General features: G+C 65.5%; 3 protein-coding genes across 4 annotated transcripts; 2 read left to right on the plus strand and 1 right to left on the minus strand.

Annotated features, from left to right (window-relative positions):
* The first annotated feature begins 1,846 nt into the window (after window positions 1–1,846).
* On the plus strand, window positions 1,847–5,661 carry LOC104568430 (tubulin alpha-5 chain). Its single transcript, XM_088519517.1, has 4 exons — window positions 1,847–1,940; window positions 3,585–3,807; window positions 4,253–4,401; window positions 4,612–5,661. Exons 1-4 carry the CDS (start codon window positions 1,938–1,940, stop codon window positions 5,581–5,583), a joined length of 1,347 nt encoding a protein of 448 aa, XP_088375643.1. The 5' UTR covers window positions 1,847–1,937; the 3' UTR covers window positions 5,584–5,661.
* Window positions 5,662–6,956: 1,295 nt separating this feature from the next.
* Window positions 6,957–8,587, minus strand: STK16 (serine/threonine kinase 16). Of its 2 annotated transcripts, none has more exons than XM_088519519.1 (7): window positions 8,562–8,587; window positions 8,073–8,292; window positions 7,871–8,004; window positions 7,682–7,802; window positions 7,463–7,558; window positions 7,270–7,391; window positions 6,957–7,192 (listed from the first exon to the last, which is right to left on the minus strand). In XM_088519519.1, exons 1-7 carry the CDS (start codon window positions 8,573–8,575, stop codon window positions 7,054–7,056), a joined length of 846 nt encoding a protein of 281 aa, XP_088375645.1. In that variant the 5' UTR covers window positions 8,576–8,587; the 3' UTR covers window positions 6,957–7,053. The 2 variants fall into 2 exon arrangements, with proteins under 2 accessions (XP_088375645.1, XP_088375644.1); XM_088519518.1 differs by having other exon boundaries at window positions 6,958–7,192; window positions 8,490–8,587.
* A 1,001-nt stretch (window positions 8,588–9,588) lies between these two features.
* On the plus strand, window positions 9,589–14,521 carry GLB1L (galactosidase beta 1 like). Its single transcript, XM_088540337.1, has 15 exons — window positions 9,589–9,642; window positions 9,976–10,148; window positions 10,437–10,587; window positions 10,813–10,873; window positions 11,130–11,224; window positions 11,325–11,505; window positions 11,585–11,643; window positions 11,761–12,076; window positions 12,398–12,516; window positions 12,712–12,786; window positions 12,860–12,949; window positions 13,125–13,238; window positions 13,488–13,619; window positions 13,984–14,199; window positions 14,276–14,521. Exons 1-15 carry the CDS (start codon window positions 9,589–9,591, stop codon window positions 14,492–14,494), a joined length of 2,055 nt encoding a protein of 684 aa, XP_088396463.1. The 3' UTR covers window positions 14,495–14,521.
* Window positions 14,522–14,627: the final 106 nt, after the last annotated feature.

Raw genomic sequence — 14,627 nt, forward strand, 5'->3', positions numbered from 1 at the left:
GCTTCAGCTCTGCTGCTCTTGCTGCTATGCTTCCTCCTAGCGCGCTCCGCTCCAGTGCCCGCTTGCTCCCTGCACAGGTAAGAGGCCCACATCTTGGCATTCTGGACAGAGCACATAGCATGTTCTTCAAAAGTACCCATAGCCGACAGCAAGGATATCAGGAGTCTTGTATGTGTTACATGGTCTGATGGAATGCAATATTTTTGAGCCTTCTCATTGACCTACAGCTCTCTAAGTGGGATACCAAGAAGGTACGCAGAGAAACTGAACTGTATTGGAGAGGAGGTATTAAAAGGCTAGGAATAGCCTGTCCATTACATGCTCTTCTGTTGGAGCTGATGCCAGAGGGGCTGAGAGGACCCTCTAAAAGCTTGTGGTGCCAATTTTCTGACTCTCCTGTTATGACTTCCAGCAATTGGTTGGACATTTCTTGGTGGAGCTGCTCCCTGTTCCCTGCCCCCTCTGTTGCTGCTTGTCAGGACATGCAGCGGGTGGCTGTGAGCCCTTCCCTCATGCATGAGGTCCCTTGCCTGCAGGCTCCCCAGCCTGGCTCTCCTTGAGCCTCGTACTTGTCCCATACTGAAACCTCTCCCCGCACTACCCAGGCACTAGGAGGGGGCTCAAAGTGTAGCTCTTGCTTCCAGCTGTTAACTGATTTTTTTAAACTCATATCCAGCAGGCTGGGGGCAGAGATTATCTTTCCCTGCCTAACGCTAATGCTGTGGCTATATTGACCCACCGGAGCTGTCCTCTGTTGCCCTCCTCCCGCTCCCGGCATGCACCCGCGTCAGCTGCAGGGGAAAGTGTGAGCCAGCTCCGGCCCTGGCTGCCTCCTGGACCACGGCCAGGCAGTTGTCCCACTGACGCAGGGCGGCTCCAAGGCTCCTGGCGGCATTTCCCAGGCCAGCCCCAGAGCCCGGGCTCAGCTTGAGCAATGTCTGTTGCTGGGACTGGGTAGGAGTTGCTGCCCCTCATGCTTGGCACTGCTCTGAGTCGCTTACCGAGGTCTGAGGGGGGGCCAAGAAGGACCCTGCTCTTCTGGGAGCAATCCTACAGCAGGGTTACCTTCTCCTTGGGTCTTCAGAGAGGCTTTATCACTGCCAAAAGGATGTGAGAGTTGTAATGGTGTCCTATTCCTTGTTTTCTAAAGGTTAGTCTGCACCTCTGAGCTGGACCCCACTGCAGGGGAGGGGGGCAGAACCGTTTCTGCTGGCATGTCAGCAGAATCATTCAGGCACCAGCAAATTGGCTGCAATGACACCCCAGCCCCCACACCCCAGATATCTGCTGTGCCACTGCACAGTCTCGTCTTGCAGGGATGCCTGGCATTGCCTGGCAGTTCTCTCTGAAGGGAAAAGCAACCCTCGGCCAGAGGTACCAAAGAAGCCTGGCCCACATCTCTAAACTGTTTCTCATCATTTTTCATGCTCTAGAGATCCAGGCCCTGGAGGCCTTGAGGGTCACTAGATCCCAGCCGAGGCTGCACTGAGGGGAAGGAAGCATCAGAGCAAAGCAGAGGCTGCTGTACCCACTCTTGCCCCATCCAGCTGAGTGCTGCCCATACCACCATTTGAGGACTTGTGCCCACTCTTCTTCCTTGCAGCCTGTCTGGGTGCCCTTGGGTTGCAGGAGAGCCTGGCACACCCAGGAGGGGATGCAGAGGGCCCTGGGATCTGCTCTGGGGCACCTAGAGGTGCCCTGTGGTGAAGGCCCCTGAAGGAGGCTGTGGACAGCCTGGGTCAGGTCCCACTGTCCCGCACTCCCCTCGAGGGGGGCTCCCGCCTCGCATGCAAAATATATCCAAATGAGGGAGGCGTGGCGGCAACAAGCCCCTCCCCCTTATAAGAGGGCGCTGCGGCGGGGATTGCCGCAGCCGCAGCTCCGCGCCGAGCGCCGCCGCACCGAGCCGCCGGGAGAGCCCGGAGCGCCGCCGCAGCATGGTGAGTGCGGGACGGCACCGGCACCGGCACCGGCATCGGCACCGGCGCCGCGGGGGCTCCGCGGCCGGGGGCGGCAGCCGCCCCCGGGGCGGGCAAGCGCGGCGGGACTGCGGCGGAGCGGCTCCCCCTCGGCGTGACCTTGGGCAGCCATCGCTGCCCCTATCCGTGTCCCTGTCCCTCTTCCTGGCCCCGCTCCTGCGCCTGCCTCGGGGCGCCCGAGCTCTCTGCGCAGTTCCCGCCAGGCCCTTCGACCCGGGACGCCTGGGCCCCCCGGCGCACCCGGGGTAGCGCTCGGTGGGGGTGACCCCTCCGGCGGCTGCAGACGGACGGGGACAGCTGCCGCGGCTGGAGGCGCCGGCCGGGGCCGGAGCTGGGGGGCCCGCCAGAGCCCACCCCGCCGGCCCGCAGCCCCGGGCCGCCCCGCCGGGGCTGCCCACGGGGGGCCGCGCCGAGGGGCCGCCCCTCACCGTGGGGTTGTGGGAGCTGGGTCCGCAGTCTTAACCGGGTAATCACCTCTGCGTCGCCTCGGGGCCCGGGCTATATTTAGCACCTCGGGAGGGGGACTAGGCTGGCAGGCAGCACTGCACGGGCCCACGGGCCACACCAGCCCGGGGTCTGCTGGCCCATGTTGCCCCCAGCTCCCCACCAAGTGCTGCTCTTCTTCCTGGCACTCTGAGACTCTTCTTACCCTCTGGAGTGAGCCAGAGCAAGTGGCGGTGGCAGGGTGGAGTGGGGCAGGAGCGAGGGGATGGCAGGGCACAGGAATCCTTGTGCTTTCCAGCAGATCTGAGGAGCGGCGCTGGACAGGGCACAGTCCTCATCCCTGCTCTGTCTGAGCAGTAGGTGCCCAGGGAGCCCCTGAGCCCCTATGCTCTCCCAAGCAGAGCTCGGGGTCCCACTCCCCAGGGGAGGGAGGGTTGGGGCACACGTGCAGCTTGCAGCCCACCTCCTAGTGCCCCAGCTCCTCCTGGCCCCGGTCTGCGTAGCCCAGGCAGTGTCTGTGCATCTTGCAGACAGCCAGCTCCAGGGCCAGCTCTCTTACTGCCCCACAGTCCCAAGGGCCCCTCACCCGGCCAGGGTGAGACTCCTCAGCCCCAAGCAGGGGCAGCGTGGGGCTGTCTCCCGGGCAGGACTGCAGCGGTGAAGGCAGCGCGGAGCCCCGCGGGGTGCGAGCAGCAGCAGGGGCAGCAGTGCGTGGAGCCTCCGCTTCCTGCGGGGCTGATGGATAGGACTGGCCAGAGCGCCACGGGCACGTGGGCTCCAAGGCAGGCAGGAGGGGTGCCAGAGCTGGCTCCAAACCTGCCCCTTGTCCCTGTAGCAGCTGCCATGGGGCCCTGCAGGCACAAGCGGGAGTTTATGCAAGTGACACATGCTCTCTGGGGAGCTGGCCACAGCCGTCCCCTGTGCCCTTGTGCAATGGCCTTGGGGCGCTGGCGCCAGGCAGGGAGCCCTCTCCAAGGCTGCTCGGGCAGTTGTGCAGAGCTGTTTGCTGTGCTTCTGGGGTCATGTTTGGGGAGGAGAAGGGGGCATGTGCCCTTCCAGCCTGCACAGTGTGTGCTGGGGTTGGAGTCCAGTTGCAGGGGGAGGCAAAGCAGCCCGCAGCCCTGGCCAGGCGCTGAGGCCGCCTCCGTCCCTGCCTTGCAGCGTGAGTGCATCTCGGTGCATGTCGGCCAGGCCGGCGTGCAGATGGGCAACACCTGCTGGGAGCTGTACTGCCTGGAGCACGGCATCCAGCCCGACGGGCAGATGCCCAGCGACAAAACCATCGGCGGAGGGGACGACTCCTTCACCACCTTCTTCTGCGAGACTGGTGCCGGGAAGCACGTCCCACGGGCCATCTTTGTGGACCTGGAGCCCACCGTGATCGGTGAGTGCTGGAGCCCAGGCGTGCGGCCTGGGGTGCGACACCCACGTACCGCCCTTCTGCTTGGGAGTGCGCACCCAGGGCACTTTCACTAACCCTTGTTAGTGAAATGTCCCACAGGCAGTGATACTTGCTGTCCCTGATGTCACACGTGCTGAAAAACCAACCCAACCGGCACAGCAGCTTCTGCTGCGTGGCAGCCTCTGCAGAGGGAGCTTCCAGCGGCCCGGAGGAGCTGAGCTCCTCTGCAGAGAGGTGGCTGCAGCCTCGTCATGCAGAGAAACCTGATGCCGTGGCCACACTGATGTGTGCTGGCAGGTTCCCGGCCGAGCCCATAGCAGGCGGAGTTGTGATAAAGGAGCAGGGATGGCTCTGCTTGGGGGCCTGCTCGCAGCAAGAACCTCCTGCAGGCCTCCTGGTCTCAAAACTCTCCCATGATCTCTCCTAGATGAGGTTCGAGCTGGAATTTACCGACAGCTCTTCCACCCGGAGCAGCTAATCACGGGCAAGGAAGATGCTGCCAACAACTATGCCCGTGGGCACTACACTATTGGCAAGGAGATCATCGACCAAGTGCTGGACAGGATCCGGAAGCTGGTAAGTAACTGCAGAGGGAGCAGCTGGCCTGTCACACGGAGGTCTGTAATCCCCAATGGGCTGGAGCAGAGAAATGATCCTGCTGTGCCCTGGAGAAGGGTCTGTATTGAGCTATGGCGTGAGATGGATCAAGTGCTAAAGAACCTCTGGACAAGTTAGATGTGGATGAAGAGTTTCATGCCAGAGATCTCATGTGGGTTCTCTCTGCAGGCTGACCAGTGCACAGGCCTCCAGGGCTTCCTGGTGTTTCACAGTTTTGGAGGAGGCACCGGCTCTGGATTCACCTCCCTGTTGATGGAGCGACTCTCTGTTGACTATGGCAAGAAGTCCAAGCTTGAGTTCTCCATCTACCCAGCACCCCAGGTCTCCACTGCAGTGGTAGAGCCCTACAACTCCATCCTCACCACCCATACCACCCTGGAGCATTCGGACTGTGCCTTCATGGTGGACAACGAGGCCATCTACGACATCTGCCGCAGAAACCTCGACATCGAGCGTCCCACCTACACCAACCTCAACCGCCTCATTAGCCAGATAGTCTCCTCCATCACTGCGTCCCTGAGGTTTGACGGTGCCCTGAACGTGGACCTGACCGAGTTCCAGACCAACCTGGTGCCCTACCCCCGCATACACTTCCCATTGGCCACCTATGCCCCTGTCATCTCTGCAGAGAAGGCCTACCATGAGCAGCTGTCGGTGGCCGAGATCACCAACTCGTGCTTCGAGCCGGCCAACCAGATGGTGAAGTGTGACCCTCGTCACGGCAAGTACATGGCCTGCTGCCTCCTCTACCGTGGGGACGTGGTGCCCAAAGATGTCAACGCCGCCATTGCCACCATCAAGACCAAGCGCAGCATCCAGTTTGTGGACTGGTGCCCCACGGGCTTCAAGGTGGGCATCAACTACCAGCCGCCCACGGTGGTGCCGGGGGGGGACCTGGCCAAGGTGCAGCGCGCCGTCTGCATGCTGAGCAACACGACGGCCATCGCCGAGGCCTGGGCTCGCCTCGACCACAAGTTCGACCTCATGTACGCCAAGCGAGCCTTCGTGCACTGGTACGTGGGAGAGGGCATGGAGGAAGGGGAGTTCTCCGAGGCGCGGGAAGACATGGCTGCGCTGGAGAAGGATTACGAGGAGGTGGGCCTCGACTCCTATGAGGACGAAGAGGAGGGCGAGGAGTAGAGGTGCCCCCAGCAAAGGACCTTCCTCCTTTCCTTGCGTTAGCTGCACAGATCCTTGGCAATAAAACGTTTCAGAGTCTCCGTGTGTCCCACTAACCCTCCATGGGTTTCTTGCCAGGTCAGGTGTGTGGCGAGTGCTTCAGCTCTGCTGCTCTTGCTGCTATGCTTCCTCCTAGCGCGCTCCGCTCCAGTGCCCGCTTGCTCCCTGCACAGGTAAGAGCCCTGGACCCTCTCCCAGGGCTGCCGTGGCCATGGCGCTCTCCCACTCTGCTCGTCAGTGCATTAGCTTGAGCAGAAAGAAGTCTGTAGCATTGGGAGCCGCCCCCGAGTGCGGTGTCACAGGGAGGTGAGCGTTGCTGAAAGGGCAGAGCTTGGATGTGGGGCAGCTGCCTGGCCCCCCTGCCCTGGGGCTCAGCACACAAGGCCTCCGCGGTGCATTGGGGCCCCCCGGACGCGGCCTCCAGCGCAGCATGAATCGCAGCGTCTGCTTTACTACTGTGTTGTGGCGAGAGGATTAAACAAGGGGAGCGCTCCCCACGAAACCAGCCGTCTGCATCTCTTTTGTTTCCTCCCGCAGGCAGCTGAGCGGCTCGTGCCTCAGCGTGAGCCCCCCTGCAAGGACTGGGGGGGCTGTTCCCTGGGGAGACGTGGGGCACGGGACCTCTCCCAGGGTTTCCTCACAGCCGGGGGCTGCCCCCCCTGCAGGCGCTGCTTGTAGAGCGTCCCCCGGCTCCTGCCCCGCCAGCGCTTGGCACCGCGCGGCTGCCCGCACACGTGCTGCTTTGGCCCACGCTGAGCCCCACAGAGCTTGGCTCCCGCTGCGGGCATTGATGATGCTAACCCCAGTGGATACCCTGGAGCAGAGAGGATCTCTGTCTGCTCGTGCTGTGGCTCATCAACCCGCGAGGATTGTCCTCTGCTGCCCTTTCTCTCCCGTAACGCTGGCTGCAGGGCACGGATGGTGGCTCAACGCAGGAAGGGCCCCTGCTCCCGCCAGCCCTGCTCCCCGCAGGCAGGGACTCCAGCCACACCTCCACAAGAGCATCTTTTACTCAAAACACAAGGCAACGTCAGAGCCGGGAGGAGGAGGCAGGTCACGCCTGCCCCTTGCCCTGTCCCAGCATCGAGTCAGGCCCCGAGGGCGGCTTTGCCTGACCGCAGTGCAGAGGCACCGGCCAGAAGCGACCCCGCTGCGGGAGCTGGGCTGCGCGGCCGCCTCCATGCTCCCTTGGCCGCGGCGACGGCGGGGCCGTCCGCGAGCCCCAGCGCGCAGCACGCGGCTCACGCTGCTCCATCTAGTCCAGGCACACGGGGGGCACGCAGCAGCATGCGCCCCCCAGCCCAGCCCCACGCCTCCCGCACAGGAGCAGCTCCACACCGAGCACAAAAACCGCTCTCCAAACAGCTCCTGTCTGCGCTGGCGCGAGGGCTGCCGCTTCCCATGTGGCACCGCCGCGGCATGGGGACGCGCTCAGATCTGCGTGGTGTCCTGGCCTGCCGGCGCCGGCTCCAGCCCCTCCAGTTGCTCCAGGATGTTGCTTATGTGGGGCCGCTGCTGGGGGTCCACAGTCAGCATGGAGGAGAGCAGGCGGCACAGGGCAGCCGAATACCTGCGGGACAGGGCAGGGGGCTCAGCGCTGCCCTGCGCAGCTGTGGGGTGGCGGGGCCGCCCTGCCTAGCCCCTCACCTGGAGTCAGGTGGCAGGGTCACGGGGTTCTGCACGGCCAGCGCCACACTGTCGCCCTTCTGGAAGACCATGTCAAAGGGGCCCTCGCCGAACATCATGCAGTAGAGCACGCAGCCTAGGGACTGGAGCGGGGCAGGGTGAGAGCTGCCCGCCCGCGCGCGCGGCAGCGGGTCTGCCCGGGCCCGGTGCTCACCCAGATGTCGGTGCGCTCATCAATGACGCACTGGCTCGGCACCGAGAAGAGCTCAGGGGCCCGGTAGGAGATGGTGCAGCGCTGGGCAGCCCAGTCCTGCCGCAGGGCACAGCAGGGCCTGAGCACAGGACCGGGGAGCAGCATGCCCCCGGCCATGAGCCCCGGTATGGGGGGTCCACGGCCACCCCTACAATGCGACGCTCGGGGGCAGTGTCCTACCTGCACGGCCATGGCCTCATGCGAGCTGTTGACCTCGATGCGTGCCTGGTTCATTGAGCCCAGGTCCATGAGCACGGCGCGGTCATTCTCATCCAGCAGCACGTTGGTGGGTTTGAGGTCCCTGTGGGTGACGCGGGTCACTGAGAGCCCCCAGGCACAGCCCCGCACGCCCGGCCGTGGCCGCCCCACCTGTGTGCATAGCCCTTGCTGTGGATGGCCTGCAGCCCACGGCAGATGCCCTGCAGGATGCGGAGGACGCGCTGCTCCGGCATGGAGGCCCTCCGCTCTCGCAGCGTTTCCACCTCGCTCCACAGTGTCCCTCCCTGCAAGAGGCAGCCGGTGACACTGCTGCGCACGCCGGGCCCTGGTGGCCGCCCCTCGCCCGCCTCACCTGCACGTAGGGCAGCAGCAGCCAGGCCTCGTGCTTGGCGCCCTTCTCCACCAGGCAGTGGGCCTCGAGGCGCAGGATGTTGGGGTGCTCGAAGAGGCCGTGCATGTCGGCCTCGTGCAGGGCAGCGCGCCGGTCCTCCTTGTCATGGCACACGATGCGCTTCAGCGCGTACAAACGCCCGTCACGCAGCCCCTCCACCAGGTCCACGTAGCTGAAGCCCCTGCATGCAGCAAAGCGTGACATCGGACAGGCACCCACCCGTGTCCCCCTCCAGCACCTCACCTCGAGTGAGCCCCCCCACTCCGGCACGCGCATCCCCGCGAACACGCGCCCCCCCGCGTCCCCCCACGAGCGCGCGCCCCCCGGACCCCCCGCTCCCCGCGCGGCCGGTGGCGCCCCGCGGCGCGCGGCGCTGACCCCTCGGCGAGGCGCTGCAGCAGCAGGTAGCGCGCGCCCCCCACGCTGACGGTGCCGCGCGAGCACACGCACAGCGCCTGCCCCATCGCGCGCGCGCCCGCCGCGTCAGCGCGCGTCACCGCGCGCGCCCGGCAACGCGCGGGGCGGGGCCGCCGGGGAGGGCGGGGCTGCCGCGGAGGGGCGGGGCTGCCGCGGAGGGGCGGGGCTTCGAGCCCTCGGGCAAGGAAGTGGCACCCAGAAGGGTGGCACCCAGCCCAGGGACACCCAGCACGGTGGCAGCCTGCGTGGGGACATCCAGTACACTGGCACCCAGTGCAGGCACACGCAGCACAGTGCCACCCAGCGTGGTGACAGTCAGCCCGGTGACACCCAGTACCGTGGCATCTAGCAGCGTGGCATCCAGCACAGTGACACCCAGCACATTGGCACCTTGCGCGGTGGCACCCAGCGCAGTGACACCCAATGCGCCAGTGGCAGCGGACACCTGGTTTCACGGGCTCCTGGGAACGGGGCTCAGCCTGGTGAGGGATGGCACTGTGCTCGGGGTGCTGGCACAGGAGATCGGCACCTTCCTGGCTGGCCTGTGGTACAGGCGCTCCTGCGTGTGGCAGAGCCTGCGGTCAGTGGTGCCGGGAACAGCGGGTGTCCGTGCCGATACCCTTGGGGCGGTTCCGGAGGCCTCATTCTGGAGGGCTGCTCTTGGTGACATCCCACAGTGGGCACTGCACAGCAGCCCTGTCACCAGGCTGGTCCCAGACTGCACTGTGGTGGCCCTGCACCCTCTGCTTCCTTGGAGGGCCCTGCGCCCTCTCCGAGGAGCCCAGCCTGGGGTGCCCTGTCGGCTTGGCAGTGCCCAGGGCTGCACCCCGTGGGCAGCGGGCACAGAAACCCGCGGGTGGCTGCTGGGGCTGCGCAGCGCTGCTTGCGCTGCAGGGCTCGGCACCCGCCTTGGCCGCGCGTTCCGCCCGCCTGCACCACAGCCCCGGCTCTCTGAGCTTGGGAGCTGCAGGAAGCGCCTGGCGCTGCCCAGAAGGATCATGTGATGGTGTCGGCCGCCCCTCATGTGATGGTGACCGCGTCCCCTCTCCGTGCGGCCAGGATGGGGCCGCCCGCGCTGGCCGTGCTGCTGACAGCAGGAATCCTGCATGCACAGGTTAGCAATGCGGCCCACGAGGAAAGTTCAGGAGAAGCGTGTGGGGCTGCGCAGCAGGGAACCCGGCGGGGCTGACACCAGGATTGCTGCTTCCCCGCTCCGCGTCCCCGCATCCGGCCTCTTCCTGTCACGGCTGCCCTCCCGTGCAGCCCCACGCGGGTACCGTGGCTCCTGCACTGTGCGCCGGGGCGCGGGGGTGCCCCCCGCTCCCTCCTAGTGTCCCCTGGGGAAGGCATGGGGTGTCCCTGCTGGGAAGCACTGCCTGTCCCCAGGCAGCGCAGGACGGGCACCCGGGGAGGGTCTGCGTCCCCACGGCTGCCCCTTTGCCCGCAGGCGGCCCCCCCGGCGCGCTCCTTCCAAGTGGACTATGACGGCGGCTGCTTCCGGAAGGACGGCGCCGCGTTCCGCTACGTTTCGGGCAGCCTGCACTACTCGCGCGTCCCGCGCCCCGCCTGGCGGGACCGGCTCCTCAAGATGTACATGAGCGGGCTGAGCGCCCTGCAGGTGTAAGTGCCAGCGGCCTCTGCAGCCCCTCGGGCTGCCTGTGCCTCTCCTGTCACAGGGACAGAGCAGCTTGTTGTCTGATGGCAGCCGCCGAGCTGGAGAGGGCGTTGGGGACCCCAGGGTTGCCCTGTCCCCACCAGGGAACAACGTAAGCCTTGGGTAGCCCCATTGCGCTCAGTTCCCCTGGGGAGAGGGTCTAACCTGCATCCTGGGAGCATGGGGGAGAGGAGACAGTTCCTTGCTAGATGTGTCCCTTGCTCACTCGCACTAGCCACCGCTCTCCCCACCAGCTACATCCCCTGGAATTACCACGAGCCACTGCCGGGGGTTTATGACTTTGCCGGGGAGCGGGACGTGGAAGCCTTCCTGGACTTGACGGCAGAGCTGGGGCTCCTGGTGATCTTGCGTCCAGGACCCTACATCTGTGCGGAGTGGGAGATGGTGAGCGCCAGCCTGCCCCAGAGCGGCACCGAGCCAGCGCCAGGCCAGCCCAGGCCCTGAGAGATGCCCTCTGGGGTGGCCTGGCCAGAGCGGGGCTGCTGTCCTTGCTGGGCTGCCGGCCCTGGCATCCTGCAAGCCTTAGGCAGCAGCACCCACGGGCATGATGATGCTGGTCACATCTCCGAGCAGCTTCCCTGTCCCCTCCCTGCTGCGGGGTCTCTCTAGGGCGGCCTGCCTGCCTGGCTGCTGTGGAAACCAGACATCGTCCTGCGCTCCTCCGACCCCGGTGAGCTCAGCGCGTGGCTGCGTGGTGCCTGCAGGGACGGCTGCCTGTGCCTGCGTGCTGCTCTGTTGCTGGTCATGCTCCTGGCAGCCACTAGCCCTGGAATGCGTGGCTTGTCTCTCGTGGAAGCCTGGGAGATCCTCCTTCGCCTCCACTCCCAGCCCTGCCCTGTCTGCTCCCACCTCGTTCTCGCAGCACAGGCTGCACGTGGGGCCGAGAGGTCCCTGCAGCCAGGCAGAGCGGCCCTCTGTGTCCCCAGACTACCTGGCGGCTGTGGACTCCTGGCTCCATGTCCTGCTCCCCAAGATCAAGCCCCGGCTATACCAGTACGGGGGCAACATCATCAGTGTGCAGGTTGGGTGCTGTGGGAATTGGCTCCCTGCCCACCTCCAGGTCATCTCCAGTTTTAAGCTGCAAAGCCATCTGCCTCCCCAACACCATGTCCTACTCGCAGGTGGAGAACGAGTACGGGAGTTACTACGCCTGTGACTACAACTACCTGCAGCACCTCCTGGGCACCTTCCGGGCACTGCTGGGGCCCGATGTGGTGCTTTTCACCACTGACGGCACCCGGGCGGAGGAGCTACGCTGTGGCACCCTGCCTGGCCTCTACGCCACTGTGGACTTTGGGCCAGGTGCTCCATTGAAGAGGAGGAAGATAGGGGATGAGGGTCCTTTCTCCAACCTTCTCCAACCTCTGCATAATTTCTGCAGGCTCCAACATCACGGAGGCGTTTAGTGCCCAGCGCCTGGTCCAGCCGAAGGGGCCCCTGGTGAGCTTGGCATGGGCACCTCGGAGGCCACTGGCCACTGTGACTTTGAGGAGGCAGAAGGGCCCCAGGCAGTGCCAGGAGCCCCGGGTGAAGCGAATAACTGCCTTGCTTCCGCAGGTGAACTCTGAGTACTACACGGGCTGGCTGGACTACTGGGGGGAGGCGCATGCCAGCATCAGCTCCGCACGGGTGGCTCAGGGACTCGAGGACATGCTGCGCCTGGGAGCCAATGTCAACATGCACGTAGCTCGTTGGCTTGCACTGGGGGCTAGCCAGGCTGCCCGGCCACCGCTCTGCGGGTGCCAGAGCAGGCACCGCTGCCGGCGTTTGCCTGGCGAATCTCTGCTGGGGTTGGCGTGGGTGCTCACCTCGGTCCCCACACTGTCGCGCAGGTACATGTTCCAGGGGGGGACCAACTTCGCCTACTGGAGCGGTGAGTGGGGCCTTGCCCAGTGGGGCTGGCAGGCGGCTGGGCCAAGCAGGGCACAGGCAAGCCATGGGGCTGGGGTTGTGGGACGAGCCTTGGCCACCTCTGGGGAGGCTGTGCCAGGGCTCGCTCTCTGTCCTCTTGGGTGGGCTGACACACATTCTTGTTCCCCCTTGGCACCCTCAGGCCCGCAGTCCTGGCTCTGGTCCCGCCACGGCGCAATGCCGCTAGCCTAGTGTTGGTCCTCGCCATTGGGACTTCGGGGTGCAGGTCCCCAGCTCTGCCACAGAGCCCCTTCTTGCAGCCCCCTTTGTTTTCCCTGGCCAGGTGCTGACTTCAAGGAGGGGTACAAGCCCGTGACCACCAGCTACGACTACGATGCACCGCTCTCGGAGGCCGGAGACCCCACTGAGAAGCTGTTTGCCATCCGCACGGTCATCAGTAAGGTGCCGAGGCTGGCGGGACGAGGGGGACAGCACTGGCAGCCTCCTGCCCCAGGCGCCGCGCGATGCCAGACAGGGCAGCACAGGAGCAGAGGGCTCGCAGAAGCACCTGGTCGGGCTGCCACGCGGTGCTCCCTGCTCTGCTGAGATGGGGATCCCAGGGGCAGCCCGGTGGGCACCTAGCAGCCTTCTGTTCAGTTCCAGGCCCTGCCGGTCGGTCCCATGCCGCCTGCCACCCCCAAGCACGCCTATGGCCGTGTGGCCCTGCAGAAGGTGTGTGCCTGCCCCGAGGGCTGTGCATCCCTGCCTGCCGCTGCCCCACTGCCCATCTCCCGTCTCTTTGCAGTATGCCGACCTCCTGGATGTCTTGGATGTGCTGTGCCCCTCTGGGCCCATCCAGAGCCGGTTTCCCCTCACTTTTGAGGCCATAAAGCAGGTGAGGGGCTTAGTACAGGAAGGGACTCTGGCCCCAGAGACGCCCCTGCGTTGCCTGTGTGTCCCGTGTAGTCAAGCCTGGCAGGCCAGGGCAGGGCCCCGGCTCTGGGATGGAGGGTGAGTGCTGGAGGCCAGCCCTGCTCCCCACTTGCCGGGCTGCTGTGCTGTCCCCCCAGGCCCAGGGCTTCGTGCTGTACCGCACACGCCTACCCCGCCACGTCCTGGCCCCGGCCACGGTGAGCGCTGCTCCCCACAGCGTCTGTGACCGCGGCTACGTGATGCTACAGAAGGTGAGCGCTGGCGCACCCGGCTCTCGCCCTGCCTCCTCGGAGGGCCATGGAGCCTGCCCTGAGCAAGTTACGTGCTGCGCCAGGGCCTTGGGGACAGCTTGGGCAGGGGCCTGTGCAGTCCTGTGCCCGTCCCTGCCAGGGGAGGCCCAGCACAAGGGGGACCTGGCAGCTGGATGCTCTGCTGGCGTGGGCGGTGTGTGGGGTGCCGGGACCCCATAGAGGGTGGCCACGCTGACCCCACGGCTACAGGAGTACCAGGGGACGCTGGAGCGGGACGGGCAGACAGCGCTGCAGGTGACAGGCAGGGAGGGGGACACCCTGGACGTGCTCCTGGAGAACATGGGCAGGATCAACTTCGGCGCCAACGTCAGCGACTTCAAGGTGAGGGGGGGGGCCCCACCAGCCACCTGGGGGCACAGCCTGGGCGCCTGTGTGGCCACACACCCCTTCCAGCCACCCTTCCACACCCCGGGCAGTCCAGACAGACCCTGGCCCCATTAGCTTTTATGCTTTCCCATCCTCCTTACCCCAAATGCTTTTCCATTTACCTCCTGGAGGTGACAAATGCATCAGGATCCAGGGAAAGGCAGCAAGCCTTGCCCTCCCCTGCATGCCCCCATGGCAGCCGGGACGCACGCAGTCCCGCGCCTCCGGCTGGCAGCGGGTGCACCCGAGCAGGGTCACCCGGCATCCACATGCGTGGGGCAGAGCCCGCTGCCCCAGTTTGCCTCCTGCTCCTCCTCAGGGCCTGCTGAGGAACCTCTCCCTGGAGTCCAGCCCGCTGCACGGCTGGCTGCTCTACCCCCTGGCCATTGACCCTGCAGTGCAGCAGGGCTGGCCCCACGCTGCCCCCCACAAGTCAAGCAGCAGGGGTAGAGCAGGACCAGCCTTCTACATGGGGACCTTTGAGAGTCCCGGCAGCACCTGGGACACTTTTGTGAAATTCCCAGGGTGGAGCAAGGTAAGGCTGTGCATAGACCAAGGAGAAGGGAGGAGGGGGCAGTGGGGCACAGCTCATCCTGCTCTCCCCGCTCCAGGGCCAGCTGTGGATCAATGGCTTCAACCTGGGCCGGTACTGGCCGCAGCGGGGGCCCCAACAGACCCTCTTCGTGCCCAGCTCAGTGCTGCACTCTGACCGCCCCAACAACATCACGGTGCTGGAGCTGGAGGGGGCACCTCCCGTCCCCTCCCTGCTCTTCCTCGACCAACCTCTTTTCAACAAGACCCTCAGCCGCAGCGCTGTGCCTGCAAAATAAACCCAGGGCAGCCTGGCCCTCTCCCCACCTCTGCCTTGGGCTGTGGAGATGGTGGAAGGGAGGAAGCTCCAAGGGAAGGGGTGCGCGCCCGGGCACAGACACCTGCCCTCCTCGAGGGGATGCACTAGAGAGA

The sequence above is a fragment of the Tinamus guttatus genome, unplaced genomic scaffold (genome assembly GCF_059628265.1).
Source record: "Tinamus guttatus ecotype Peru unplaced genomic scaffold, ASM5962826v1 Tinamus_guttatus_pri_ptg000060l, whole genome shotgun sequence".
Lineage (NCBI taxonomy): Eukaryota > Metazoa > Chordata > Aves > Tinamiformes > Tinamidae > Tinamus > Tinamus guttatus.

Coding starts and splice junctions, on each gene's coding strand:
- LOC104568430 (XM_088519517.1), top strand. Junction 3,808..4,252: donor CCTGGAGCCCACCGTGATCG/GTGAGTGCTGGA, acceptor GATCTCTCCTAG/ATGAGGTTCGAGCTGGAATT. Junction 4,402..4,611: donor TGGACAGGATCCGGAAGCTG/GTAAGTAACTGC, acceptor TTCTCTCTGCAG/GCTGACCAGTGCACAGGCCT.
- STK16 (XM_088519518.1), bottom strand. CDS start 8,575: ATGGGGCAGGCGCTGTGCGTGTGCTCGCGCGGCACCGTCAGCGTGGGG. Junction 8,293..8,489: donor CTGCAGCGCCTCGCCGAGGG/GTCAGCGCCGCG, acceptor TGCTGCATGCAG/GGGCTTCAGCTACGTGGACC. Junction 7,559..7,681: donor ATGAGGCCATGGCCGTGCAG/GTAGGACACTGC, acceptor GCCCTGCGGCAG/GACTGGGCTGCCCAGCGCTG.
- GLB1L (XM_088540337.1), top strand. CDS start 9,589: ATGGGGCCGCCCGCGCTGGCCGTGCTGCTGACAGCAGGAATCCTGCAT. Junction 10,149..10,436: donor GGGCTGAGCGCCCTGCAGGT/GTAAGTGCCAGC, acceptor TCTCCCCACCAG/CTACATCCCCTGGAATTACC. Junction 10,588..10,812: donor TCTGTGCGGAGTGGGAGATG/GTGAGCGCCAGC, acceptor GGGTCTCTCTAG/GGCGGCCTGCCTGCCTGGCT.